Source organism: Asterias amurensis, chromosome 12, assembly GCF_032118995.1.
Source record: "Asterias amurensis chromosome 12, ASM3211899v1".
NCBI classification, from domain to species: Eukaryota; Metazoa; Echinodermata; class Asteroidea; order Forcipulatida; family Asteriidae; genus Asterias; species Asterias amurensis.
In genome coordinates, this window is record NC_092659.1 from 4,187,429 (window position 1) to 4,215,344 (window position 27,916).

Below are 27,916 nucleotides of genomic sequence, written 5' to 3' on the forward strand. Positions count from 1 at the left end.
TACACGTGTAGTGTATTAGGCATCATTTATTTGGTGGCATGCTGCCAAGTTTATTGTACTCTGTGCCATAGCGTGATATGCATAGAGCTATATAGCTCTATTATTTAGAGCTGTATAGCTCTATTTATGCAGAACGCTGCGAAAATGATTTCCTCTCAATCTTCGGCGTCAAATTGTTCAAATGTTACCCTTCTGATGGCTTAGTGGTCAATGTGGAATTGAAGACGAAGTTTCGCTGAGATGGCCACCTACTTCAGTGATTCATGGGACTTTTAATTATGTGAGAAAACAACAGTACAAAATGACGAACATTGGTCATGTTTTGGTTAAACACCGAGAAGAATAGAGACGTTGCATCGATCGACCACTCCCCCCGGGTGAAGAGCGTTTTGGGCCCACGGAATTCACGTCAGTATTACAATATCTATTACTTCTTGAACTTAGCATAATCATCAATTGTTTTGATTATTTGTTAAAACAACTATCCAAGTTATTCTGATTTAAATACTTTGAAGAAAAAAAATCTCTGGAATAACATAAGCCCTTTTAAACTTTCTCTGGTAGGAAAGGACGTTACGTAAACTAATCTATTTCTACATCCATGCACAGACATGGATGTTACAATACAAAACATTTAAAGAAAACAGAATGGTTAAAGCATAAGGCCCAAGCAATTAGGAGTGGTCTTGCTAAAATAAACTGCCGGATTAAACAAAACTTTAGTACAAACAAATAAATAAAACAATCCAGATTTTCATCTTCTTCTTCTCTTCGTCCCTTGTCCTCGAACAAAAGCACACTTCCCAAACTCGTATGAACTTGAAACTTCGCACATAGTTAGATATGCATTAGGAGTGGAATAATGTGTTAGTTAGGTCATGATGACGGCATCCATTCTTGAGTTATAAAAATTCAAAGTTTATTATTTCACAAAATCATTATTTTTGATCCACGTGATGGATTCTTACAAAAACTCCGTAAAGCCCTCGCAGACATGACCCCATTTTTACCTTGTCTTCTGGTTCAAATCAGATTTGTTGTGTATTTTCGTCAAAAATACATATTGGTTGTGACTACTACCGTACTGCATTGATCACACCGGTTCTCGTCCGATCAGTGAAGTTAAGCAACCTCGGGCCCGGTCAGGACTTGGTTGGGAAACCCGCTAAACCAGTTGTTGATGTTTTTTTTATTTTTTTTTTTTACTTCTTTTTAAAAATATTATATCAGCTTCGTTTATAGTCTGTTTTCAAGGCGTTTTCAATAAACATTTCCCTTTCGTTTACTTATTCTCTTCTCCAGTCGTCATCATTCATAAGTTCCTATGTCCTCAACCACAAAAGCTATTTTGACAATCTATACATCATATGAAAGGGGTTTACGTACTTCACAAAAATGGATATGTTGGTGACCTTCTCTTGACCTTTTGACCTTTCTAAACCGGAAGTGCATGTAAAATGCTTTGAAAAGGCCTATTTTCATGGGTTTTTCCTTTGATAATTGTCCACCAGGGTGTATTTTTGTACTCCCGGAAGCCGAACACCTTGTTTTTGTTATGACAAAAACTTGAGTCTAGTGTATTTTTAAGTTTGTTCGGCCAACTCAAAAATACCTTGTCCGCTAACAAAAGCACCTTTCCCAAACCCGTATGAACTTGAAACTTCACACATAGATAGGTATTTATTAGGAGAGGAAACCGTTTAAGTTACGTCATGATGACGTCAACCGTTCTTGAATGATGGTCATTCAAAGTTTTTTTATTAATATAAAATCATAACTTCTGATCTACACACTCAGGGGATTCTTACAATCAATACATCATCGGAATCATCATTCAAAACTCCGTAAACGCCTCGCAGACATAATCCCATTTCGACCTTGTCTTACGGTTCAAAAGTAAGCATTTGTATATTTTCTTGGCTTAAGTGTTTATGCCCAACGCAGCATACCCCTCGCGACTATAGCTTGTTCAGACTTGTTTACACATTAAACGCCAGTGCCATGTGCGTGCACATGGCGTGATTTTCCATTGATAAGTTTTGACTGGCAAAAGGTCACATACGGAGCTCCAGGAGTGCCATCCAACATATTGAGTTACCGACATACGTTATCTCATCAAGACGACTTATTTCGTGGAACCAGTTACTAACGGACATATTATTTTGCTAAGTCGACTTACTCAAAACTATCAGTTGACTTAATAACATAATTTATCTCATCAAGTCGACTTAGATAAAATGTTAAGTCCACTTACTGACATAATTTATCTCACCAAGTCGACTTACAGTTTACTTATACACAGCCTGCACACGTTGCAAATTGAGATTGCGAGTTAGGGCCCGCGTGATCGCTAATAATGTGGGGCGTTTTTTGTGCCTGGGATGCAGAAGAATAACCACAATCTAAGACTTGAATCAATTCTACACCTCGTCCAACTCCGATTGTATTAGTCAATTCAGGCATCCTCTTCAATTTTATTTTATGTAACAAGCAAAATTATTAATTTACTGATTTTATTTAAAAAGGGAAAGTAGGCTGTTAGCAAACTGCGTCCAACTAACATTACATGGTGTACATGTAATTGCAAAAAAGTGTTACTGGCCTCACGTTTTGACCCTACTAAATAGCTACGTGAGAAGAATGAGACAATAAATCTTGAATTCAGTTCAAAAGGATAAAAGTTTGTTTTCGTCATATTAATCATCAAACTATAAGCCTTTACCCAATTAAAATCTTCACAACAAAATGTATGTATGGAAGGTACCAGACAGCACGTAGAGCCGAGTCGAAAAGTGACAATACCAAAGTGCAACCATCAGCCGTGAAGTTACATTATATATGATGGTTGTCAAAAGGATAAAAAGGTTGTTGTCGCCACAACCAACCCCCTTATATTTCAACGAACCATGTGAATATATTCAAACAAACACAACCTTCTAAAGAATATCCATGCATAGATTTGTCAGGTGCATAAAATTATGTCCCAGCCAGCACTGTGATTTATGTGTGTTTTACTAGTTTCCTCACTCCCCAACCAAAGTGACTACAATACATCTCTATTGAATAACAATGGTATATTTCGTCATGGTTTTTATTTTCAGCTTTTCCATAGATCCTGTTTTTTATGACTCCCAAAAATGGCCGACCGTGTTAGTTCGCAAAGTAAAAGGAAAACCACGCAATTTCGAGGCAAATTTGTGTGGATCATTTTACAACATCTTTCCAACCATTATGTATTTTATAACAAACGGTTACAAACGCTTTTTATAGACCAACTCGTCCGATCCAAGACAACGTGTTCCTTTAACGCATGTAATGTTATTTACATAAAATAAGAAAATACTGGAACCCCCGATCGGGCTAAGCATACTAATTATGTATCGTTTGGAACCTCCTTAACATCTCCTGCCCTAGTGGTGCCCGATCCAAGGCGTCAAACATGACTTAAAGCCATTGGACCCTTTCGGTAAACAGTATTGCCCAAGGCCCACACTTCGTGTATCAAAACTTCTATATCAAATAACAAACCTGTGAAAATTTAGCCTGGAGAAAATAACGGGAAAACCCACCCTCGTATTCGCGCGTTTCGCCGTGTCATGACATGTGTTTAAAATAAATCCGTAATTCTTTTGACCCAGAGTGGCTCGGTCCAAGTTGTCAAACATAATGATAATGAAGTAAATTTAATCACAAACAATGGAACCCCCATGAGCGGGCTAAGCACGGACTAATCATACTAATACTCTGGTAGCACCATGTAATGCTTTACAAGGTGCTGTGGCGCAATTTTGCTGCCGATCGGACCGGGAACACCGGGGCGAAATCCTTCTATTTTCGATAAGTACACTGGGTTTCTTTTATATGCGTTACATAACACATGGGACCAACGGCTTTACGTCCCATCCGAAGGACGAAGCAATGGTTAAGTGATATCATAATTTTGTAAAGTTAAGAAAACTCCAAAACATCTTTTGACCCAGAGGTGCTCGGTCCAAGTTGTCAAACATAATGATAATGAAGTAAATTTAATCACAAACAATGGAACCCCCATGAGCGGGCTAAGCACGGGCTAATCATACTAATATTTTGTAACCGTTGGAACCTACTTTATATCTTTGCCTGGTCAAACATCATTTAAAGGGGCATTACAGTATTACATTTAGTTTTAGCCCGCAAACGTAAAGTTAAAAAGCAATATACAGACTAGGAAATAGAGTGCTCTCACAGTGGTGCACAAGGTTTGATACACACACATCTCAACGCGTGTTCAGGCTGTTAAGTCAACTTCTTAGTTTCTGTAAGTCGACTTGGTGAAATAGTTGCGTTAAATAATAAGTTTACACTTGGCGCCTCATAAGGGAACGTGTTCCTTTAATTGTTAGTTGTTCGAGCAACAACCCTTTTGATGCTAAATTACCATAATACACATCGAGAAAAAAAAATCTTTGCATTTTTAACAACACTTATTTCATTGACTCAAACGCTGACCTTGACGATATCCGAACACCTTGTGTTTGTTTCTACAAACACTAAATTCTAGTTTTTTTTAGCAATGCTTCTCTGGTATCAATGGTTATAATACATAGATGTAAAAGTTCCCCATACCCGATATCCGACAAGTTTGAGCCATGCGTCTGGCAAGCGCGGATCCAGGGGGGAGGGGCGTGGGGGCGCACGGTCTTTTTTTGTCATGGGGGAAGGGAGGAAAAAATGTCATTATAATATTCCGCCTCTTATTTATTTGCTTACTAGACCAATCAATTACCTTTGTGGGTTATCAATAGATAAAACCATGAACGATTGCAATTTTCTTGTTTTTACTAGTTTGTGTTACTACTTGTATTGCTGCCAATGTTCCTGGCAGTAATTGTTTTACAATGAATGAAAAATTCAAATACATTCAAATAAAAAGATAAATCAAACGGAAGAATCTAGTGCTATCCAACATGGTGGACGGATTGAAGAGGTTGGCGAGAGTGCTCAAGTGTTTAAAAAAAAAAAAAAAATAATAATAATAATAATAATAATAATAATAATAATAATAATAATAATAATAATAATAATAATAATAATAATAATAATAATAATAACAACAATAATAATAATAAACAACACAGTTAAACGCTCTGGACACTATTGGTAATTACTCAAAATATTTATTAGCATAAAACCTTAATTGGTAATAAGTAATTGGGAGTTGTTGATAGTATAAAACAATGTGAGAAACGGCTCCCTCTGAAGTGACGTAGTTTTCCAAAAAGAAGCAATTTTTCACCAAGTTTGATTTCGAGACAACAGGTTTAGAATGTCAGGTCTCGAAATCAAGCATCTGAAAGCACAAAACTTCGTGTGTGTTTTTTTTATCTCGGAACCGATTATTATCTCGCAACCGATTGAGCTCAAATTTTCACAGGTTTGTTATTTATGCATATGTTGAGATACACCAAGAAGACTGGTCTTAGACAATAACCAATAGTGTCCAATGTCTTTATAAGGAAACAACCAAAGTCGGTGATTTATTACCTAACCTCATAATGCTTTATTACTCATTAGGCACTTTTCATAAGATGAAGGTAAATGCATCTGTACTATAAATAACTACTAAGAAACCTTAACCATCGACGGGAAGTTTAATTTAAGCTTATCTCAACAACACTTTCAACATCTGCAAATAAGAATGTCGAGAATTCCAAATGCATCCTCGGTCTATGTAATTAGCATAACATTTTTTTTCAATAAGATTTTAAGTTTGCTTCTATACGACCTTTGAACTCGCTCTATTTCCCCTTGCTTTAAATAATTATCTCTGTTGTGAAAAGGATCATGCATTTTGTTAATTTTTTTTTCTTCAAGTTTTAGCCAGCTTTTGACCAATCTGCAAGAGTTAAGTTCAGCTTTGTTAATCAAATTTTGTAATTGAGATCATATTTTTATCTTTATAAGTTATGTACTGTTTAGGACTAGTTGATTGGTTATTGCATTATCTTTATAAGTTATGTACTTGTTGCCAAGCCTCTGTTTACCATGTTGCGCTTCATATAGTTACTGGCTGTCTAAAGTGTTTGCACTGAGTTGCGCAGTCACAGTAAGATTGCGTACACTTTCTAGCTGGCTGCCAAAACACAGAGGTTTTGCCCGGCGGTATGCGCGCGAATCATGTTATGGTTTTCGTGTGACGTCAGAGGTCACATCGTCTATAAGTTGAAGGGTTAAAAACAAGTGCAGGTGATCGTTTCATTTCAAAACGTCATCGAGTAGATTTTGCTGTCAGTTTTCAATAAATGTATTTTTGTTTATAGGGCCGGCTGGCCTCCGTTAAGTTCTTAAAGCATTTTATGCATTCAATTGTTTTATAAAAATAAACTATTGGTGTTTTTAGTATTTAAACAAACAAATGAAGATTGCTGCTGGATCGTCAATAACATTTTTGCAAACGTCAACCATGAAGTTCCATGCTAAGCAAGAGCTAAACCACACAACATGGTGATCACACAAAGAATAGCTGAAGCGCTTAGAGAACAGCCTGAAAAGGACACAGAAAAATAGAAAAGTTAATTTGAAGAAACACAGGGGTTGTTAAATAGTACATTTACCCAACCAGTGCCGGCGTGTACCTTGTAATAACGTCTGCATGCCCTGCACTAAGGTCAAAAGTGCCGGATTCCGTTAAATGCTTTTGCATATTTTGGAGCTTTTGGTAAGCAGGTTTTATTGATCAAGGGGTACATTAGTTTCCTATTAAAAAAAATAAAAATAAAAAATGACCGTTTTTCTTCTTTAAATTAATATGGATTTTTTACTGAATGACATTTTGGTCTTTACGTATAGCTAGCCATTGTCATCCAAAACCACCACTTTAAACACACCCTTTTTCGTTATAGCAAAAGGAACAAAAACAAACCGGATCATCTCGAGCGACAAGTTTGTTATACCAAAGTATCTTCCTGCTCAGCCACAACCCATCACATCACCAACAATTCTTAGTTTCTGCATGAAGAAAATAAAAATAGCCAAGAATACCCCCAAAATATACTTACCACCATCGGTGGTTGTAGGCTCTGGGGACGATGTGTTGTCATCAGTAACTCCTGTTCGGAGCAGATTAAAATAATAAAAACACTTATTTTAAACGTAAATGGGGAAGTTTAGCATCCTGGTTGTCTTTGAGAAAACTACTACTGAAGACAGTCAGGGCCTACAAATCGAAACGTCACAACTAAGGACCTTTTAAACGCTTCCTTAACACAATATTAACGGCTGATACGTCAAACTAAACACGCCAAATGTTGATAGTTTTCACTATGACGTGTTTAGTTTGACGCACAAGCCGTTTGCATTGTGTTGAAGAAGCGTTTAAAAGGTCCTCAGCTCATCAACGTTTGCTAAACACCAGTGTTTCCGTTTGATATTAAAACCACTGCTTTACCACACAACTCATGGCCCTTATACACTGTTAAGTGTTTAACCTAAACCTCTCCCTATTACTCGTCACCAAGAAAGGTTTTATGCCAATCATTATTTTGAGTAATTACCAATAGTGTCCACTGTCTTTAAAACTCCAGTCTAGTTTAAGTCTGAGGAAGAATCAACATTTTGATGAGTTGGTGATACTGTAACATTTTACGACCCCTAGACTGATTTGTTTCAATGGGCCTGTGTGATACCCACAGCAATTGTAGGAACGTTAAACAACAGAGCATTATTTCTCGATATCTGAATCAAATTAATAACAGCAATGGGAAAAATTTTACGCCGGGTGGCAGCAGATTTGCCAGGTAAATTGTCATAGACCTTTTCGCAAATACCGTTGCGCAAGCGCAAACTGTCGGAAGAGGTGCATGCTGGTCTTGCTAGTGATCAAATTTGATAGTTAGCTAGAACAGCATGCACCTCATTCCACGTCTATTGTGCGCGTACCGAGTATTTGCGATAAGGTCTATATTGTCAATAGTTCTGAGCATGCACACATCACCGATAACAATGGCTTTCACCTTGTCAGCCTCCTGTCACGGCATTACAAAGTTTCCCCTCTGTCTTCATTACAGTCTGAAAAGTCCCACCCCTAACAAACAAAACATACAAATGGAGTGCCGTAGCCAAGCACATGTGAAGGAATGTTTTCATTTGAGAGACAACTTCCAGTCAGTCAACTCAAACGACCAATCAAAATACCAACAGCGCCATCAAGAGGGGATGCACTTACCAGGCTGAGTTGCAGGAGGTGACACTGTGATGGCGTCTCCAGCCATGAAACTTATTTGAGCAGATTTGACACCGAGGTAGAACCAGTCCTCACTAGGCTCCCCTGTTACGATAGTTGCCCTTTGAGCGGAACAATTAATATGTTTAGAGAAATTACTAGATGCAATTCAAATGAATGGCAAATTGAAGGAAAGGTCGGGCTGGATGCCTATGTATTAGAATTTTAGTAGGCATTAACCCATTCTATATCTCTAACAGTGCTTACTTCTCTCAAGGATTGTCTTTTTTTTAACAATAATCTATAGTAATAACCTGTTTTTATATATAAGCGCTTTTCACACCCAGAGGCGTCTTAAAGCGCTTCCAACATTATTACCCCTGGTCACTGGGCCTTCCTTAAACCATCTCGACTTTTTATTGGAGTATACATGTGTTGATTTTTTTTTTTACAATGAATGTGGTTTTTGTTAAAACCTATTTTTCCTTCAGCTCTATATCAGAAGCCATTGACTTATACAGTTTAAATGCTTGAGGTCAAACAACACATGTCCTTACTTAAACTCGATAGGTCCTTCATCTTGAGCAGGTGCGTTCCACACAGCAAAGACTGTAGTCCACTCAGGGTCGTCGGAATGGGCCCACGCCGACTGAAATTCGTAAAAAAACACCAATAAGTATAATTCAAGCAAAGCAAATTTTCTATTCGAGAAATGAATAGTAATACCACTACCACGCCAGCAGCAGCAGCAGCAGCAACAGCAAGAGCAGCGGCGGCGGCGGCGGCGGCAGCGGCAGCGGCAGCGACAGCGACAGCGACAGCGGCAGCGGCAGCGACAGCGACAGCGGCAGCGACAGCGGCAGGCAGCGGCAGCGGCAGCGGCAGCGACAGCGACAGCGACAACAACAACAACAACAACAACAACAACAACAACAACAACAACAACAACAACAACAACAACAACAACAACAACAACAACAACAACAATATCAACACGTTAAAAGTGCATGGTTTGAAAGTAAGAAATGTAACGTCAAATTGCAATGACACAAACCACACCAGGGGCATTTCAAACTCACATTGCTGACGTTGTGGCACTGAATAAGCTGTGTTTTCAGCGGTGGGTAAGCGAACTCTCCGATCGACACATTGGTGTCTCCTATACCCATGTCAGTACGCCGTGCCTGGATGAAAAATCCCTCAAAGAATGTCGGCTCACTTGCGGATATAGTCACTGCGGGGAGAGAAACACACACGCGTACGTGTTAATGGACCCTTCCCGTGAAATATGCTAATCACATTCACGCATGCGTACAGAACCTGTTGGTTGGCAAACGCCATAGAGTTGAACACTAAGCAGACGCGCAATCGCGTCTGCGTCACACACCCATTAGCCGTGTACAAAACAGCGCAATGTTCCCTCATTTTGCCAACCAAAATGTTACTGCGCGGGCGCTATGTGCAATTTACATATTTCATGTGAAGGGTCTATTGTAAAGCTATACCAGCCTGAAACCACTGACGTCACAATTCGAGGCCCTTGAATAACTCGATAGAACTCACTTTGAACTCGCTGTTCGCTGCCAGACGTATCTTTGAGTTATTGTCAAATACTGTGTGTGAAAGAACTCTTTCTGTCTGTCTGGAAACACAAGGAAGGTCTATGGGTATTTGCACATTCTACAAACTCCCGGGGTCCGCTTGGGCCTGATGTGACACGAGAGCGGTCTCCAACTCACCAATTAATATAAACGTAATGTTGCAATGACACAGCATTAGATCATGGAGGAAGGGTAAACACCCGATTTTTAAAACAACTTTTGGAGTCACTTTAAATGAGCTTGAATTCTGATTATAATAGGGGAGTTGCTTGATTGTAACGTATCGGTCTGGTGTGTGGTCGCATGTAGTAATAGAGAGGTTTCGCAAGCGTGCGGCTACAGATACAAAACAATACGAATATGATGACCGAATCCGTTCACGTCAGCCGCGTATTGGATTTTGTTTCGCAAGATCTAGGTGTGTGTCACCATGAGTGCCCTCGCATGCATCATGAGGTGTTTTCTCCGACAAGCATGACCTATCCGTCCTATACAGAGACCACATTGTTTATACACTGCATTTTCTCATTTTCTCATCCGTTTGCTTGCTAATGACTAATGTCTAGTATCTATATCAAGCACAATACCCGTAAAGGCAATTCCGTGGAAAATGTTTTTGACCTGTAACAAAAAGACAACTAAAAGTCTGCAAAACTGTATCCGTTTTTCTACCCCTGGTCACTGGGCCTTACATCATTCCTTAAACCATCTCAGCTCCCTGGGGAGTATACAGCCTGTGCCGCCAAATAAGTAGCGCAATCAAGGCTTATCAATCACAAGAACCAACTCTGACCTCACAGGTACCCATTTACCCCCGGGTGGAGAGAAGCAAAGCAATTATAGTGAAGTGTCTCGCTCAGGGACACAAGTGTCAAAACCGGGATTCGAACCCATACTCCGCTGAACAGAACCACCCGAGCTTGAATTGGGTGCTCTTATCCGCTCGGTCATAGCCTTGCTCAAGGCAGTCGCATTTCGCTCCGAAAAGATGCCGCTGGAAACCCATTCGTATACACTGTGCGTGGTGCGTGTAATCACACCGCGCGACCCGCCCATATACACACTGTCACATCGTACAACCATGCCGTCGATTTCACAAAACTCTTCATAACTTAAGACTAATCTTAGGACTTAGGACGAGTCCCAACCCTGCACTGTAGCATGCAGACCTTAAGATTAACCCTAAGTTAGGACGAGTTAGATAAGACGAGTCCTGACTCTTTGTGAAATCGACGGCTGTGCACACAAGTCACCCGCACTCGTACCACTAACCGCATGCGGAGGCCGTCAGGCCGTATGCGATAGTGTACGGGGGCATCGTGTCGTGCGATGTGGTTACACACATTTTACGCACAGTGAATATGGGTGGGTTTTTATACAGCGGCGGTCTTTTTCGGAGTGAATAATTCGACTGCCTTGAGAGCAAGGCTAGCTCGGCCACGATACCCCACATACGCTATAAAGCAAAAAATGGGTGGGGTAAGCCCGGTTCATACTTCCTGCGAATGCGAATGCGAAGCGAGCCTTGACGTCACAAATTCGCAACGGGCAATTCGCAGCAGTTGCCCTCTGCTCTACTCCCTTGCGATTAATCGCTACGAAAGGAGGGTGTGACGTCACATTCACGTCAAGTATGAACCGGGCTGTACCAGTCACATGAAACTTTATATGGGCTTTTGGCATGTAACAATGTCTGTATAGCAAGGTGTTTTTGTGCTAATAGACTTTAGGGAGTTGTTAGAAATTGGCCCCAGGTGGGCATGCAAATCAACCAACTGGACTCAACAAAACTTAACCAGAAAAAGAGGGCGACCGAAACAGAAGTTAGAGCGATGTATTAGATACATAGTAGCAGCTTGGGAACAGGGGCCAATTTCATAGAGCTGCTTAAGAAAAAAATGTTGCTTAAGCACGAAAATAGCTCGCTTATTTTACACATGTTATTGGCAAAAGTTGCATGCAATATACATTGCTTGTGACTGGTATTTAGCTGTTGTTTTACTTAGCATACCAAATGAGTGGAGTCTTGGCCGGTAATCTGATTTTACTAAGCAAGGATCTTTTTGCTTAAGCAAAATGTTTGCTTAAACAGCTCTATGAAATTGGGCCCAGAACATTATTATTCACAATACCTACCTGTTAGTGACCCACCCGCCGTGTACTTGTCACTGTTGGTGGTAATCGTGTACGGTGGGGTGTCCGTGTCGTTGGCTATACTCACTCCGCCATTGTGACCCACTGGGATCATGTCGGTGCACAGGTCGGGGTACGTCGATACAGGGGGTCCATAACCGTATCCCAACACCAGTGCGGGGACGAAGATCAATATCGACAGCATTGCAGTTCGCATCTTGCTAGACCGGAATCTCCAAAGGAAGTTCTAACAACCAATTGTAATTATTGAAATAATTGAATATTGTACACCAGATTAATGTTTGCTCTTTGAACTTGTTCTTAACCCTCCGATGAGCAGTCAGGGGAAGAAATGTACCAGCGGGATTTCGAGGGCGCAGAATTCTAAATCTGAGGTCTCGAAATCAAATTCGTGGGAAATTACTTCTTTCTCGAAAACTACGTCACTTCAGAGTGAGCTGTCTCTCACAACATTTTATACTATCAACCTCTCCCCATTGCTTGTAATAAAGAAAGTTTTTATGATAATAATTATTTTGGGAGTAATTACCAATAGTGTCCACTGCTATAAGCTCCCCTTTAAATCTTACCGTCTGAGGTGCTAGTTGTTTTGATAAATGAGTAAAAACATTTAAGCGAAGATAATGTTCGTCTGATCATTATAGCGAAAATTATTTTAGTATGTACAAAACTCGACTCTCGCAACTCTCCTGAAAAAAACTGCTCCGTCGATTTCCTTTTTACAAATAAACTTCTAGACTAAATAATGAAGCTGAAATAAACATCTATGAGTAACATGTTCATTCACACGATTCATGTCATGGCGAAAAACGTTATATACGAAAGGTATAACAAACCGTTTAAAGCCATCATACACTTTTGGTACAGAAACAACAACTTCACAGATTTACAAATAATTTACAGGGTTTACAGAGGGTAATGGTGAAAGACTTCTCTTGAAATATTATTCCATGAAACGCTTTACTTTTCGAGAAAACATTAAACAAACATCAATTCTCGATAGCGAGATTTACGGATTTATTTAAAACACATGTCATGACACGGCGAAACGTGCGGAAACAAGAGTGGGTTTTCCCGTTATTTTTTCCCTACTCCGATGACCGATTGAGCCTAAATTTTCACAGGTTTGTTATTTTATACATAAGTTGTGATACACGAAGTGTGGGACCTGGACAACACTGTTTACCGAAAGTGTGTAATGGCTTTAAAACAAGTCAAGAGATCTTACCTGAACAGCACAAATCTTGTTTCGGTATTTATATAAAGACAAAATATCCTCACAACCAATTCTTGTATCGGTGGTGTTCCTATCGTCTAGTTGCTTTGAAAGTGAAGGTGAATGTATACCCACAATGGCTTTTATACGAGCCACAGTTTATAGCCCCGGGTTATACTTTGTGTAATAATACAACCCGGACCCCTTTTCAAAAGTTTTTCTGAAATTACAGTTTTTTTTACAGCGGAAACCCACGTCTGTAACAAAAGGTGAACAAAAGAGAAGCATCGGGCTGCCTTGTAAACTATAAACCGGATTTGGGAAAGAGTTCGAAGTTTCTCAATTGTTGGAACTGCACACGTGTGAAACGTGCGTTTTTTAGTTTGTTCACATCCTGGTGAGGGTATGTTTTCGTGTAGCAAGTGATCGCGGTTTAAGGATAATATTTCTTTGGTTTGTGTGTGTGTTTTTTTGTTTGTTAGTTTGTATTTGTTTGTTGATGAGGTAAATCACGGTTGGATTTACACGGTTGTATCCACAACCAACCAACTTTACTAGTTATTATAGATTGTATATTGTTCAGGCGTGATACATAACATATAAAAATATAAAAATGTTAATACAATTGAAGATACATTTTTTTTTAAAGTAAAATACCCCCCAATTAATACCAAATAAATTAATCAGAACTCAAATTCTTGATAAAAAGACACGACATAATAGTATTTCATTGTATCTATTCGATCACAAAGGTGGGGGAAAAGTTAACCTGTAGAATAGGAAACGTCTGCTATTAGAGAAGTTTCGTAAGTATACGGAAACACACAGATACCGATACGTCGACACTTTGTGTTTTCACGCGACGCGTGTCTGTGACTAATCGACGTATTTTGCACACACATTAGCAACGGATACAGGAGCTCATCACGAAAACGGCTACTGTTTTGCAGACTTTCCTTGTTATTTTGTCCCAGATCAAAAACAATTCTCACGAAATTGCTTTCACTGGTATAGTGCTTGATCGACAGAGATAGCAAATTGTTAGTCATTTGCAAGCAAAACGATGAGAAAGTGTATAAAACATGGGGTCTCTATCAGTCATGCTTGTCGGGAAACACCCATGTTGAATGCGAGCGCCCTCAGGTGACACCTATGTTTTGCGAAACAAAATCCAACACTTGGCTGACGTGAACGGATATCATATTATCTGTATAACTGTATCTGCCCCATACGCTTGCGAAACATCTCTATTAACGCGAGAATATTGCGTGTGTCGCGGGAATCGATGAGAGAGGCGGAACGCTATCACCGCAACAGACATATAACGACTTGTCCACAAGTTTAGGCAGCAGTATCTGAATGTGACGTCATTGCATGGGAGTAAATTAAATAAACTCTCAGGTAAGTAGCCTGACAACTGACGTCACACTTCGGGTAATGCCATATACCCTCACAAAATTCGCAGAAAATTCGCAGACAATTCACACGTACATGTACACCAAGATACATCATCTTAACATTCCCAGCGTTGGTCCTTTACAGTACCCTGTACGATAAATAACCCGGGTACGAGCAGAGTAAGAGAACGAGGTTGTAATTACGCTGGCCCTAAGTGAATCTATACACATTCCTCTGCGTTGTGTGTGCCGTCCGGAAAAGTGAAGCAACATTTGTTTTTGTTAAGCATATTTGTTTTACACGTGTTATCGTCTGCTCTTTGGTCCAAGCGGCCCCTACCTATGAAACATACTCCCTCAGGAAATCCGCCAGTCTGACTCAATCATGACAATAAAAAAAACTGTTGAAGACTGAACTGTTCAGAGCCCATTTTTTGTTTTGTGTTAATTATCTGTGTTTAGCGCCTTAATAGGATATGTGCGCTTTATAAGAACTTTAAAGGCAGTGGACACTATGGGTAATTGTCAAAGACTAGCCTTCACAGTTGTTGTATCTCAACATATGCATAAAATAACTAACCTGTGAAAATTTGAGCTCAATCGGTCATCAAAGTTCTTTGCGAGATAATAATGAAAGCGAAGAAAACACCCTTGTCACACCAAGTTGTGTGCGCTTAGATGGTTGATTTCGAGACCTCAAGTTCTAAATCTGAGGTCTCGAAATCAAATTCGTGGAAAATTACTTCTATCTCGAAAACTATGGCACTTCAGCGGGAGCCGTTTCTCACAATGTTTTATACCATCAACTTCTCCCCATTACTCGTCACCAAGTAAGGTTTTATGCCAATAATTATTTTGAGTGATTACCAATAGTGTCCACTGCTTTAATAAGATATGTGCGCTTTATAAGAACTTTAAATTATGATGCGCTTATTGCACATAATGTTTGCTTGTTCCTGCAATAATAACCTTGGTATAACAAAATAATCGCTGCACACGGCGTCCATGAGTTTTGTACACCCTCTCGGGCAACTGGCACCATCGGCTTCGCCTGAGGTACAAATTACCCACTCGGGTGTACAAAACACCCTGGCCTCCGTCACGTGTGCGATCAATCGTATGTACATATCTTATGCACGAGCTGCAAGCAGACTATCGAAGGCTGGACAAATAATGACATCACCTCGGACCAATCATAACCCAGATATGAAAGTTTACGTCACTCTGTACGTTTATCCAATGAAATCACTGTATATGGGATTCGAGGCATGGCATGGTAAGGTATTTGAGGGAACACGTCTACTTGACAATGCCTGGAGCCAAGTTGGACGAAACGTTGAGACCAATATTAAAAACCCACTACACGGTTCTGGTGTTAATGACGATCCTCTAAAAGAATTATAGTCCCAGCCGATTTGTTTACATTATGCCCAGGTAGTAGCAGATCAGCTCTTTTCAGAACTGAAAAGTCTCCCGAAAATATGAGTACAGTGTAAATAGTGCACAACATGTTCTTCTTGTTTTATTTCTCTAAGCAACTTGCATCGTCGACCAATGACGTCACCAACGTAACATACCAGTCAAAGGCAGTGGGTACTATTGATAATTACTAAAAATAATTATTAACATAAAACCTTTCATGGTGACAAGTAATGGGGGAGGTTGGTGGTATAACACATTTTGAGAAACGGCTACATCTGAAGAGCAATAGTTTTCGAGAAAGAAGTAATTTTCAACGAACTTGATTCTGAGACCTCAGATTTAGAACTTGAGGTCTCGAAATCAACCATCTAAACGCACACAACTTTGTGTGACATTGGTGTTTTTTTCTTTCATTATTATCTCGCAGGTTCGATGACCGATTGAGCTCAAATTTTCAAAGGTTTATTACTTTATGCACATGTTGAGACACACCAACTGTGACGGCTAGTCTTTGACAATTTTACCAATAGTGTCCACTGCCGTTAAGCTTCATGTGTTAGCTGTATAGGGATTATTCTACTCAAGACTCAATACTTTGATCCTGTCGGTAGAAGACTATGTAGCAAGACAGTTCTTTAAAGCCATTAGACACTATTGGTAATTGTCAAAGACTAGCCATCCATCAGAGTTGGTGTATCTCAACATATGCATAAAATAACAAACCTGTGAATATTTGAGCTCAATCGGTCATCGAACTTGCGAGATAATAATGAGAGAAAAAACACCCCTGTCACACGAAATTCTGTGCGTTTGGATGGTTGAGTCTCGAAATCAAATTCGTGGAAAATTGCTTCTTTCTCGAAAACTATAGCACTTCAGAGGGAGCCGTTTCTCACAATGTTTTATACCATCAACCTCTCCCCATTACTCGTCACCAAGAAAAGTTTTATGCTAATAAATTTTTTGAGTATTTACCAATAGTGTCCACTACCTTTAAAAAACATGATCTTCCTGGCAAGTTATTAGACAAACAAACCAAATATAGATTGAAATCATTTTATGAAACAAAATCATTGTGCCAGCGGCTGACTTTAATCCCTGGGCCATGATCAAGCATAATCAGAACGTCACACGCTGGGTTCTGATTCAGATCGAACTTTAGCTTAAAATCAGGTCATCGTGTTCTCCTTTGTGTTTCAAACGTAACCTTACAGACTAAATTTCATTGGGCAGGGGTTAACCATGCATATCAGAGTCGTAATTGTTGCATGAAATTTGTTTTTATTATATTTTACCATTAGCCAACACTGTACCAACACACCACGCATGCCTATGCAATATACGTGCTTGGATGTGAGTGAAAAGAACTTTCGCTCCCAAATCGGTTATTGTGTTCCTCCCTTTGTGTTTCCGACTGACAGATAAACTTACTTTTGGAAAACTGCAAGGGCAAATCCATTGTCAGAGGATAAGAGAAACATGAGATAAACTTTCACACGCAAAAAAAAATCACAAGTTTGTGATACGTGCGTAATATTTTTGAGCTAATGGTGAACTCGATTAAATTTTCATAAACTTGCAACAACCTTCTTTTATAAAAAAGATAGCTTTGTCGTTCGCTTTACCCTTCTTCTTCTTTCAACCCAAAATTGCAGGTGACGGGGTAATTTCTATTTCTGATCCCCGACTACTGAATTCCTTAACCCTAACCAGAAGCTCAAACAGTGTCCCAGCCTTCAAACGTGCTCTAAAAACCCACCCTTTTTCCCTCTTCGTAGCTTTTCGTCTTTATTTTTGTTCTGTCTTTTCCCCCCTGTAAAATCATATTTTCATGACATTGTTTTACTCATTTCTCAAAAACTACAGCACCTCAGTAAGTAATATTTGAATGGAAGCTTTCCACTATTATTATCTTCAAACCCTGTAAGTTTAATGAAAATCTGTGGAAATTTTGAAAAAGTATCCAAATCCTTTAAAGACACTGGGCACTATTGGTACTTGTCACAGACCAGTTATCCCACTTGGTGTATCTCAACATATGCATAAAATAACAAACCTGTGATAATTTTTACTAAATTCGTCGTCGAAGTTGAGAGATAATTAAAATAATGAAATAAAAATAAAACACCCTTGTCACACGTAGTTGTGTGCTTTCAGGTGCTTGATTTCGAGACCGCAAAATCTAATTCTAAGGTATCGAAATCAAACTGGAAAGTGGAAAACTACTTCTTTCTTGAAAACCATGCTACTTCAGAGGGGGGGCGTTTCTCACAATGTGTTATACTGTCAGCAGCCCCTTATTATTCGTAACCAAGTAAGGTTTCAGCTTATTTAATTATTTTGAGTAATTACAAATAGTGTTCACTGCCTCTGTTACAGAAGGACAAAATATTTATTTATTTATTTTTTTTTTTTTTGCTGAAGCAGATTTGCCCACATACACGCATAAAAAAAGGTTTACAAAAGCAGGGGATGAACGTGAACTTGAAAACTCGTTGTGTGACTTCAAGTAGAAAATTGTTATTTTAAAATAACAAAAGTATTGGTTTCAAAATGCCTGGATAAACTACGCCATGTCCTTGAGTCACTCTACGGCATGGTGGTTTGACACTGTTGTTAAATGCTGTTGTTTTTTGAAGACACACCCAGGTACGGGTTGAAATTTGCATAAACTTTGTGAGAATTTAAGCTGAGGCTCTTAGTGTTTCCAGTACAGTCTAAATTGTTCTCGTGATCTGTCGAGACGTTTCAACCGAGAGTTCTATTAAACCAGCTCAGTTTTGTGTAAGTATTATTATTTCGGTAATACTAGTTTGTCGACTGTTTCAAAATATTTTACATCGGTTTAAGACACTGGGGTCGATTTCAAAAAGAGAAATGACTAGTCATACCTCTAGTTACGGCGAGTTACTCGTCACAACTTGGGGCTAAACCGTACGTTTTTAATGTATCCTAGGACTAGTCTTAAGTTAGGACTAGTCTTAACTCTTTGTGAAATCGACAATTTTGTTAATATTGTCAAATACCAGTATTCTCACTTGGTGTATTCCAACATGTATACAATCTGTGAAAGTTTTGACTCAATTGGTCATTGAATTTGCAAGAGAATGGAAGACTGAACCACAACCCGGGTCAGTATGAACCATAATCATGGTCAGACTAGACCACGGCGGTTAAACTGAACCTAAACTGGTAAAATCTTCTTGCTCTAAGACTTGGCAAGTGTTCTTGCTCTAAGACTTGGCAAGTGTTCTTGCTATAAGACTTGGCAAGTATTTCAACTAAACAGTTTTACTGTTTGAAGTGTCTGTTTTTTTTTCTGTCTTAATTTTATAGAATTCACTGCTTCCCCCGTCTGATAGCCATCCCATTACCGGTACAATGGAGTACATCGCTATAGTTTTAATGTTGACCTTGTCTGCTGCTCTGGGATATAAGACTGGGCCTCCAATTGTCACGTTCGGTACTCTGTGTACTGATATGATACCAACTGGCCATAACAACGGAACGAGTCTAGCCACTGATACCGCCAACCCACCGTTCACCGTCACTACCAGCTCTGATAAATACACGGCAGGAGGCTCTCTGACTGGTAAGTAAACTCCGTGAGAAATCGGGATGCGGTTGAGAGGAAGTTTACTTATTTAAAGGAACACGTTGCCTTGGATCGGTCAAGTTGGTCTTTGAAAAGCGTTTGTAACCGTTTTTTATAAAATGCATATGGGTAGAAAGATGTTGTAAAAGTAGAATACAATGATCCACACAAACATGCCTCGAAATTGCGTGGTTTCCTTTTACCTCGTCGACTAACACGTCGGCCATTTATGGGGGTCAAAATTTTGACTCCCATAAATGGCCGACCATGTTAGTTCGCACAGTAGAAGGAAAACCACGCAATTTCGAGACAAACTTGTGTGGGTCATTGTATTCTACTTTTAAAACATCTTTCCAAGCATATGCATTTTATAAAAAACGGTTACAAACGCTTTTGTTTTGACCAACTCGTCCGATCCAAGGCAACGTGTTCCTTTAAAGACTCTGGACACAACTGGTAATTGTCAAAGACCAGTCTTCTCAGTTGGTGTATCTATGCACAAAATAATAAACCTGTGAAAATTAGAGCTTGATTGGTCGTTGGAGTTGCGAGATAACTATGAAAGAAAATATCAACCTTGTCACACAAAGTTGTGTGCTTTCAAACGCTTGATTTCGAGACCTCAAATTCTAAACTTGAGGTCTCGATATCAAATTCGTCGAAAATTACTTCTTTCTCAAAAACTACATCACTTCAGAGGGAGCCGTTTCTCGCAATGTGTTATACTATCAACCTCTCCCCATTACTCGTTACCAAGTGAGGTTTTATGCTGATAATTATTTTGAGTAATTACCAATAGTGTCCACTGCCTTTAAATAGGACGGTATATTGGGTTAGAGTCAACCCAAAGAAATTGCCTGCATTGTCATCCGGACAATGAAACAGAAATCCATGTTCTGCTAGATTGCCCATTATACAACGACTCAGGAATATAATAGTGGTTTATGTGTTAATCAATACAACGAATATGAAATTATTGGTAGGGAACAAACTGTTTTTTTTTTTTTTTTTTTTTTTTTTTGATGGACTACCCTGATGAAGCTATAGTTAATTGCGTTGCCAAAGTATGTTTTTTTCTAAGTCAAACTGTGTGATAAGGCTTTACAAATGTTTTTTAAAGGAACACGTTGCCTTGTATCGGGCGAGTTGGTCGATGAAAAGCGTTTGAAAATGTTTGTTGTAAAATGTATTGCTTTGAAAGGTGTTTAAAAAGTAGAATATAGTAATCCACACAAATATGCCTCGAAATTGAATGGTTTTCCTTTTATTTTGCAAACTAACACGGTCGGCCATTTTGTGAAGTAAAACAATTTGACTCCACAAAATGGCGTGCCGTGTTAGTTCACGACGTAAAAGGAAAACCGTGTGGATCAATTTATTATATTTTTAAACATCTTTCTAACCATATGCATTTCATAACAAACGGTTTCAAACAATTTTCATGGACCAACTCGACCGATCAAAGGCAACGTGTCCCATAGCTTTCCGAACGACTTACTTACGAATTGTTTTTTATTATTTTATTCATGTTACCCTTCCCAGGGGTTATGGGGTCTGTTCCAGTTTCAGACTTTTTTATTGTGTCTTTTATTTTATTTCTTTTTGACCTATTTGTAGTTGAAATCACTGCAAATGGAGCAGATGTCAACTTTGAGGGATTTTTCATCCAAGCTCGCCGCGCTGATCCCACCAAAGATATGGACAAAGCGGTCGGCAAATTCGCCTATCCACCACGCAACACACAGTTACTTATGTGTCACGGCGCCGTCAATGTAAGTTTCACTTTTTATCATTATAAAAATAAGTAAGACTTGTATGTTAAACGCATTTACCACAGATACAATGCTGTTAAAAAATGCTACGAAAAGGTTAGTTTATGGGCGAGAAGAGAACAAATGCGTTTTTAATTTACACTTGAAAGTCTGGAGTAAGTTGATCTTGCGAATGTGATTTGGTAGGGCGTTCCAGCATCGGAGACCAGCAACTGATGAGAATGACCCGTCCCCTGCCCTTTGTGTGTAAAGTGCTAAGTGAACTCTTAGATTACGGCTTGAGTGGAGGCCACTCCGGCCAGATTTGTTGAGGTTGAGAAACTCTGTGATATAGCCATGTGGAAGTATACGTGGACCGACCTGACCGCTATAGAGATTGCACTCTTAAAGCCATTGAACACTTTCTGAACAGAAAAACAAAAAATTAAAGTTCACAGATTTACAAGTGACTTTACATGGTTTACAGAAGATATTGGTGAAAGACTTCCCTTGAAATATTATTCCACTAATTGATTTATTTTTTGAGAAAACCTTTAACTAATTATCAATTCTCGATATCGAGAATGACGGATTTAATTTAAACACATGATATGACACGGCGAAACGTGCGGAAACAAGGGTGGATCTTCCCGTTATTTTCTCCCGACTCCGATGACTCTAATAATGACCGAGGCTCAATCGGTCATCGGAGTCGGGAAAAAACAACGGGGAAAACCCACTCTTGTTTCCGCACGTTTCGCCGTGTCACGACATGTGTTTACAGTAAATCCGTAACGAGAATTGATAATGGTTTTAATGTTTTATCGAAAAGTAACGCATTTTAATGGAATAATATTTTAAGAGAAGTCTTTCACCAATACCTTCTGTAAACCCTGCAAGTTATAGTAAATCTGTGAACTTTAAAAAAAAAATCTGTGCCGAAAAGAAAAAAAACCGGTGGTCTATAGTGAAAGGACAAAGCAAGGAAAACTTAGAAACACGGCGAAATGGCTGAAAATAATATAATAATATCGAAGTCTTATATAGCGCACGTATCTACCAAACAAGGTACTCAAGGCGCTGAGTATATACAACTTTTCAGAAAGATAGTTTATTGTAGTGATAGAATGTGAGACCTAATTATTTAGCACCTTGTAAGGTGCTACGGCGCATTAAGCAGCCACAACCAGGAACACCGGGGTGAACCCCTTTTCTATAAGTGCACTGGGTTCTTTTGCATGCGTTACACGACACATGGGACGAACGGCTTTACGTCCCATCCGAATGACGAAGCAATGGCTAAGTGTCTTGCTTAAGGACACAAGTGTCACTGCTGGGGATTCGAACCCACACTCTGCTGATCAGAAACACCAGAGTTTGAATTCGGTGCTCTTAACCGCTCAGCCATGACACTTCCACAAAAGAGAGATAGACATAAACATAGGCCTTAGCCTACTGGCACAACATGAAGAAAAATAATTGACCACAATAGACCAGCGGACCTTATGTACTTTCTGCACTTGTCTTTTGTTTTCAACAGTCGTCATGGGCGCATTCTGACGATAAACACTGGCAGAGGGTAATCGCTGTATGGAAAGCACCTACACAAGACGAAGGATCAATCAAGTTCAGGTGAGTCAACGGGGAGCTGTTGATACTATAAAACATTTTGAGAAACGGCTCCCTCTGAAGTATGGTAATTTTTGAGCAAGAGATAATTTCTCACTGAAATAATAAAATACTCCAGCTGAAGCCATTTAATTATTATGCATCTGAAGTTACACGAAGTATGCAGCAAGGGTGTTTTTTCTGGCTTATTGCTCTCTTATAAATATGACAACTAATTGAGCCCAAATTTTCACAGGTTTGTTACTTTATGCATTTTTGGGGATACACCAATTGAGAATTTGACAATGTATTATTGCCTAACGTGTCCAGTGGCTTAGTAAGTTATGGATTACGAATATAATGGGTGGGTACTGCACAGCCAGTATGACTACATCACTCACTGGCAAGACATGTCATACATTCCAAGTATTGTGGTAATGGAACAATGGGATCGTCAGGCTTGACCGGGCTGATGGCCAGGGGGGGGGGGGGGGGGCTGGTAGTTTCAATCCTGCACCGAACCGAGCTTGACCTTTGTCCCGTCTTCACTTACTCCAGACTGGCTATACTGCATCTGCTGCCCGGAGTGTCAAACCCCAACGATGACCGTTTGATTGTTCCCTCATCCGATCCTGTTTGGTTATTTCACTTCTAAATAAGTGATAAGGCACCAAACAAATAATTGTGTTTTATACTTGGCAGTACACGCTAAATACTAACTCAACCTAAACTTAGGTATTACTCGGCGAGCCGAGCGCTCACCAAGTTTTAAAGTTCTTTAAAATATTGTTTGCTATATCCTTACAGAGCCACTATCGTTGGTGAACCGAAAGAGAATTTCTACGTGGGTGTGATGTCTTCTCCTGTCACGTTCATGGCTGGGGATGCCGTGACCGTTACACCTCCTCCACCTCCTCCACGTAAGTACATACTCTCTTAATGTAAAAGAGTAAAAAACACTCATTTTGTCCACCATAACACTCTTGCAAAGAGCAATATGGCAGGAAACTCTTTGTCATAATGAAAGTAGGGTACTTTCATAAATAAACTGGCTGGTTGTCTTGGAACCATTTTCGTGTTTTTTCCCACTTTTTTTTTTTTCTTTTTTTTTTTTTTTTTATTCACGTGTGTTAATCTTTATTGTATGCCATTTTTATTCGTGTTTGTAATAACTAATTGTACTGCTTGATGTATATTTATATATTTTGCTGGTTGTTTATTTCAACGGTTGTTGTAGTCTTGGTTCCAAGACCTTCGTAAAGTTCGTACCGAAATGGATCAATTCGTACAACGCACCGAAATGGATCAATTCCAACAACAGAGGGCGTCACTATCCATGGTTCGATTTACAGCCAGTCGTCAAACCGCGATGAATTCGGGAAGAAAAGCGCGCCCTCTGTCGGGTTATCACGAGTATGAAATATCACGAGTATGAGATAGTGACGTCTTGGACCAAGACTACGGTTGTTGTGTTCTTTAGGACCAGCTGCTGGAGAGGAGCGCCTCTGGACATGTGTGTTATGTTTTGTTTTTAGGCAAATCTTCGGCATCAAGCTGTTTCTTTTTCCTTCGTCTGTACTTGAATTGCTCATTGCGTTTTAGTGTTTTTTGGGGTTTTTTTTTTTGTCTCTAATTAATGTGCACATTTGTACTTGTTATCAACCCAAGAGTATGAAAATATGAATATTGTCGGGTCTTCATGTTTTGACAATATTTTAATGAGGCCATCTCTCTACCTATTATTGTTGTTGTGGTTTTTTATGATGTAGTCCTATAACGGCCATGTTGTTTTTTTTTTTTTTTTTTTACGCTTGCTCCTTTTTTCGACTTTTACTGGTTAATTTTTTAAATGTTGATGTTTAGGATAATTTTTCTGGATAGATATGTATTTTCGGTGGCATTAACTCAATGTGTTTGATTGGTTATTAATTTATTTGTTTACTTGTACATGTATCTTAATTGTTTTATATGATCGTGCTTTATGGATCTTATTTTTGACCTTTTAATTATTTAGCTTTTTGGGGTTAAAATGAAAGTCTGTATTGCTGTTAAGCGCCTGGGAGCTTTTTTAATTGATTTGGCGCTATTAGTTTTTAGGCCTACCGTTGTAAACTCGTATCCAAGCTAGAAATGTGATCGAATTGTTTATAGTTTTTTTGATTATTTTGTTACCCATCTTTGAATGTTTTTTGGGTGTTTTTTTTCAGGTCCAGATCACACAGGCGGTAAGTTATTATTTTTTTACATCTACTCTGTGTGTTTATTTAAAATTATTATATTTGTTTACTTACTATTGAGGGGCGGGGCTTACGTACGGACCTTTGGGTGTCTTTTACGAACAAAGGACCATAGCTGAAGGTTTTCTTTATTACTACCCATCTTATAACGTGTGTATCTTTTGTTCTCATAAACAGAACCAGATCATACGGACGCCGATGGAAAAGAAGGTAAGTTACTATGGTCACTATTTTTTTCATTTGGAATTATTAAATTAGTTGATTTATTTACTTATTCATTTACATTTTACTTGACCAATTGTTTATTGACTTAATTATTTGCTGCTGTTTTTGGTTTTTCATTTGTTTTATCCGTACTTTCACTGATTTATTTATTTTGTAGAAATTTAGTTGCAACGTCATAACACACAGAGTTGACCATGGGTCGATTTCACAAAGAGTAAGGACTAGTCCTAACTTAGGATTAGTCCTAGGAGATATTAAAACGTATGCCTAAAAAAAGTTAGGACTAGTAAACTCGTCATAACTCGAGATAAGACTTGTCTTAACTATTTGTGAAATCCACCCCACGGAGGGCTCACTTTCCAAAAAAAACTGTCACCATATAAAAGAATTAAAAAAAAAAAAAAATATCGTCGCAGAATCAGATTACCGGCCCAAATGACATCAAGATTGCATTGGTGTGGCTGATGGTTAACTCAATTTCTGCTTAGCAAAGACGTTTTTTTTTCCAAGCAGTATTTTCTGCCTATTTAAAGACTTTGTGAAATTGGTATACATGGTGTTGATTTACAATCCATTTAATATAGTTTCGTTCTTTCTGATTTGTTGATTTAGGTACTGGTTGCACTCATGGAATCTCCTTGGTCCTTTCAGCAGCTGCTTTCTTCATGGCGGTTACCCTAGCTAGGTCTCAGTAGATACTTGAGAACAGCTTTCAATAGACCTTTCCAAATAAATATGTAAACTTCAAATGCACTTGCGCACTAACAGTTTGGTTGGCAAAATGAGGGAACATTGCGCTGTTTCGTAAACGCAGATGCGAATGTGTGTCTGCCATGTGTCTTCTTCTTGCACATCTCTATGGCGTTTGCCAACCATTAGGGTCTGTATGCTTGCGTGAATGTAATTTTCATCTTGCACGGGAAGGGGATAATGTCAGAGAGACAATTATTACATTGCTTCTAAGAGATTTCTGAAATAAATTAATAGCAGGTGTTAGTTTTTAACTGTTTTTATCTTTATTGATGTTACTTTTTAGTATTTAAAAAGTTTTTTTTTTTTAGTTTCAGTTGTTTGTGTTCATTATTATTATAGTAGTGTATTTGGGGTTTTCTTTTTTCAAACTTGATTTGTGTCATATCGGGGCTGAACTGTCTAGCGCATCGAGCTCATTCAAGTTCCTGTGATTGTGTTATCGGAAAGTGGGTTCGAATCCCTGCTGGTACACTAACTTAAGCGCCCGTAAACCTGTGAGGGTTGAAAGCTAATGATGTAAATGTGCAACTTTTTAAGTACATGTAGGCCTACATTTAATTTGGCTAACGGTGCTGCATACTCCTAAGGAGTTGAAACGGTTTCAGGAAAAGCTTAGAGCCCAGTGAACAGGGTGTGGGGTAGCGCGATGAACTTTAAGGGGCTTTTAAAAACAGTTAAAAAAAAACTGACAGAATTTACCATTTGTAAACCATCCGAATTGGTATTTTGTGATAAGGACCACAAGAGGGCGGTATTACATTTTTTAACGAACTATAATTTGTAACGTCAAAACCATTTTTACTGACTGTTCTCCTGTACTGAAATAACCTCTTCAGATTTTATCCAAAATCTTTTAAAAAGAAAACGCTACCACCTTTTGGAGTAAAACTTTTACATATGAGTTCTTTTGTACATAATCTTAAAATTATAGAGGATTGAATTAGAGAAGGGTTCCAATAACCAAACGTATTCATTTCATTTCAGTGGTGCACATTAACTGTGACTTTAGTTGGGTTAGTCTTTAAAAAAAATGGCCGGCGTGTTGCAAACCTCATAAAAGAGGTATTAGGCCTGCTAGAATTGTTGTGTTTATTTCTTTAAACCACTCGTTGATTTATAGATGTGTTATTTAGTTATCGAGTCGCAAGACTCTCCAAGAAAATAAATTAAGCAGTCTCACATCCAGGGCTCAATTTCATAGAGCTGCTTAAGCAGAAAATATTGCTTAAAAGTTTCTTGGTTAGCATAAATGAGCAGGATACCAGTCAAAAACGGTACATGTGGCATAGTTTGGCTGGTTATAACATTCTGGTAAGCAAATGCTGTATGTGCTTTAGCAGCTCTACGAAGTTGGGCCCTGGTCTGGGATTTGACAAATAATAAACAAGTACAGTAAATAAAAAATCACTAATTATTTGTCAAACGTTGTTAATTTCAGAGCTCTCGCGTTTTTATTCACTTTCTCCCAAAAATAAGAACTGGTTTAACCCTTGCCAACATCAAATTTTCGAAAACGGGCAAGGAGACTCTTGGCCAAAAAAAAATGGTTAAAGGAACACGTTGCCTTGGATCGGACGAGTTGGTCAAAACAAAAGCGTTTGTAACCGTTTTGTATATAATGCATATGGTTGGAAAGATGTTTTAAAAGTAGAATACAATGATCCACACAAGTTTGCCTCGAAATTGCGTGGTTTTCCTTCTTCTGTGAGAACTAACACGGTCGGCCATTTATGGGAGTCAAAATTTTGACCCCCATA

The 27,916-nt window shown here is 38.9% G+C and overlaps 2 protein-coding genes across 6 annotated transcripts; one reads left to right on the top strand and one right to left on the bottom strand.

Annotated features, from left to right (window-relative positions):
- Positions 1–48: 48 nt before the first annotated feature.
- Positions 49–27,730, top strand: LOC139945035 (putative defense protein 3). 5 transcript variants are annotated; one of them, XM_071942283.1, is made up of 8 exons: positions 49–408; positions 19,353–19,582; positions 21,203–21,357; positions 22,877–22,968; positions 23,752–23,864; positions 25,152–25,169; positions 25,359–25,391; positions 26,019–27,730. In XM_071942283.1, the coding sequence occupies exons 2-8, from the start codon at positions 19,372–19,374 to the stop codon at positions 26,099–26,101; spliced, it is 705 nt and encodes a 234-aa protein (XP_071798384.1). In that variant the 5' UTR covers positions 49–408; positions 19,353–19,371; the 3' UTR covers positions 26,102–27,730. The 5 variants fall into 5 exon arrangements, with proteins under 5 accessions (XP_071798384.1, XP_071798380.1, XP_071798382.1 ...); XM_071942279.1 differs by having other exon boundaries at positions 50–408; positions 19,327–19,582; XM_071942281.1 differs by lacking the exon at positions 49–408 and adding an exon at positions 18,473–18,774 and having other exon boundaries at positions 19,327–19,582.
- Positions 5,130–13,293, bottom strand: LOC139945090 (putative defense protein 3). The gene is made up of 7 exons (XM_071942348.1): positions 13,184–13,293; positions 11,938–12,181; positions 9,280–9,434; positions 8,758–8,849; positions 8,204–8,322; positions 7,038–7,088; positions 5,130–6,523 (listed from the first exon to the last, which is right to left on the bottom strand). Exons 2-7 carry the CDS (start codon positions 12,149–12,151, stop codon positions 6,456–6,458), a joined length of 699 nt encoding a protein of 232 aa, XP_071798449.1. The 5' UTR covers positions 12,152–12,181; positions 13,184–13,293; the 3' UTR covers positions 5,130–6,455.
- Positions 27,731–27,916: the final 186 nt, after the last annotated feature.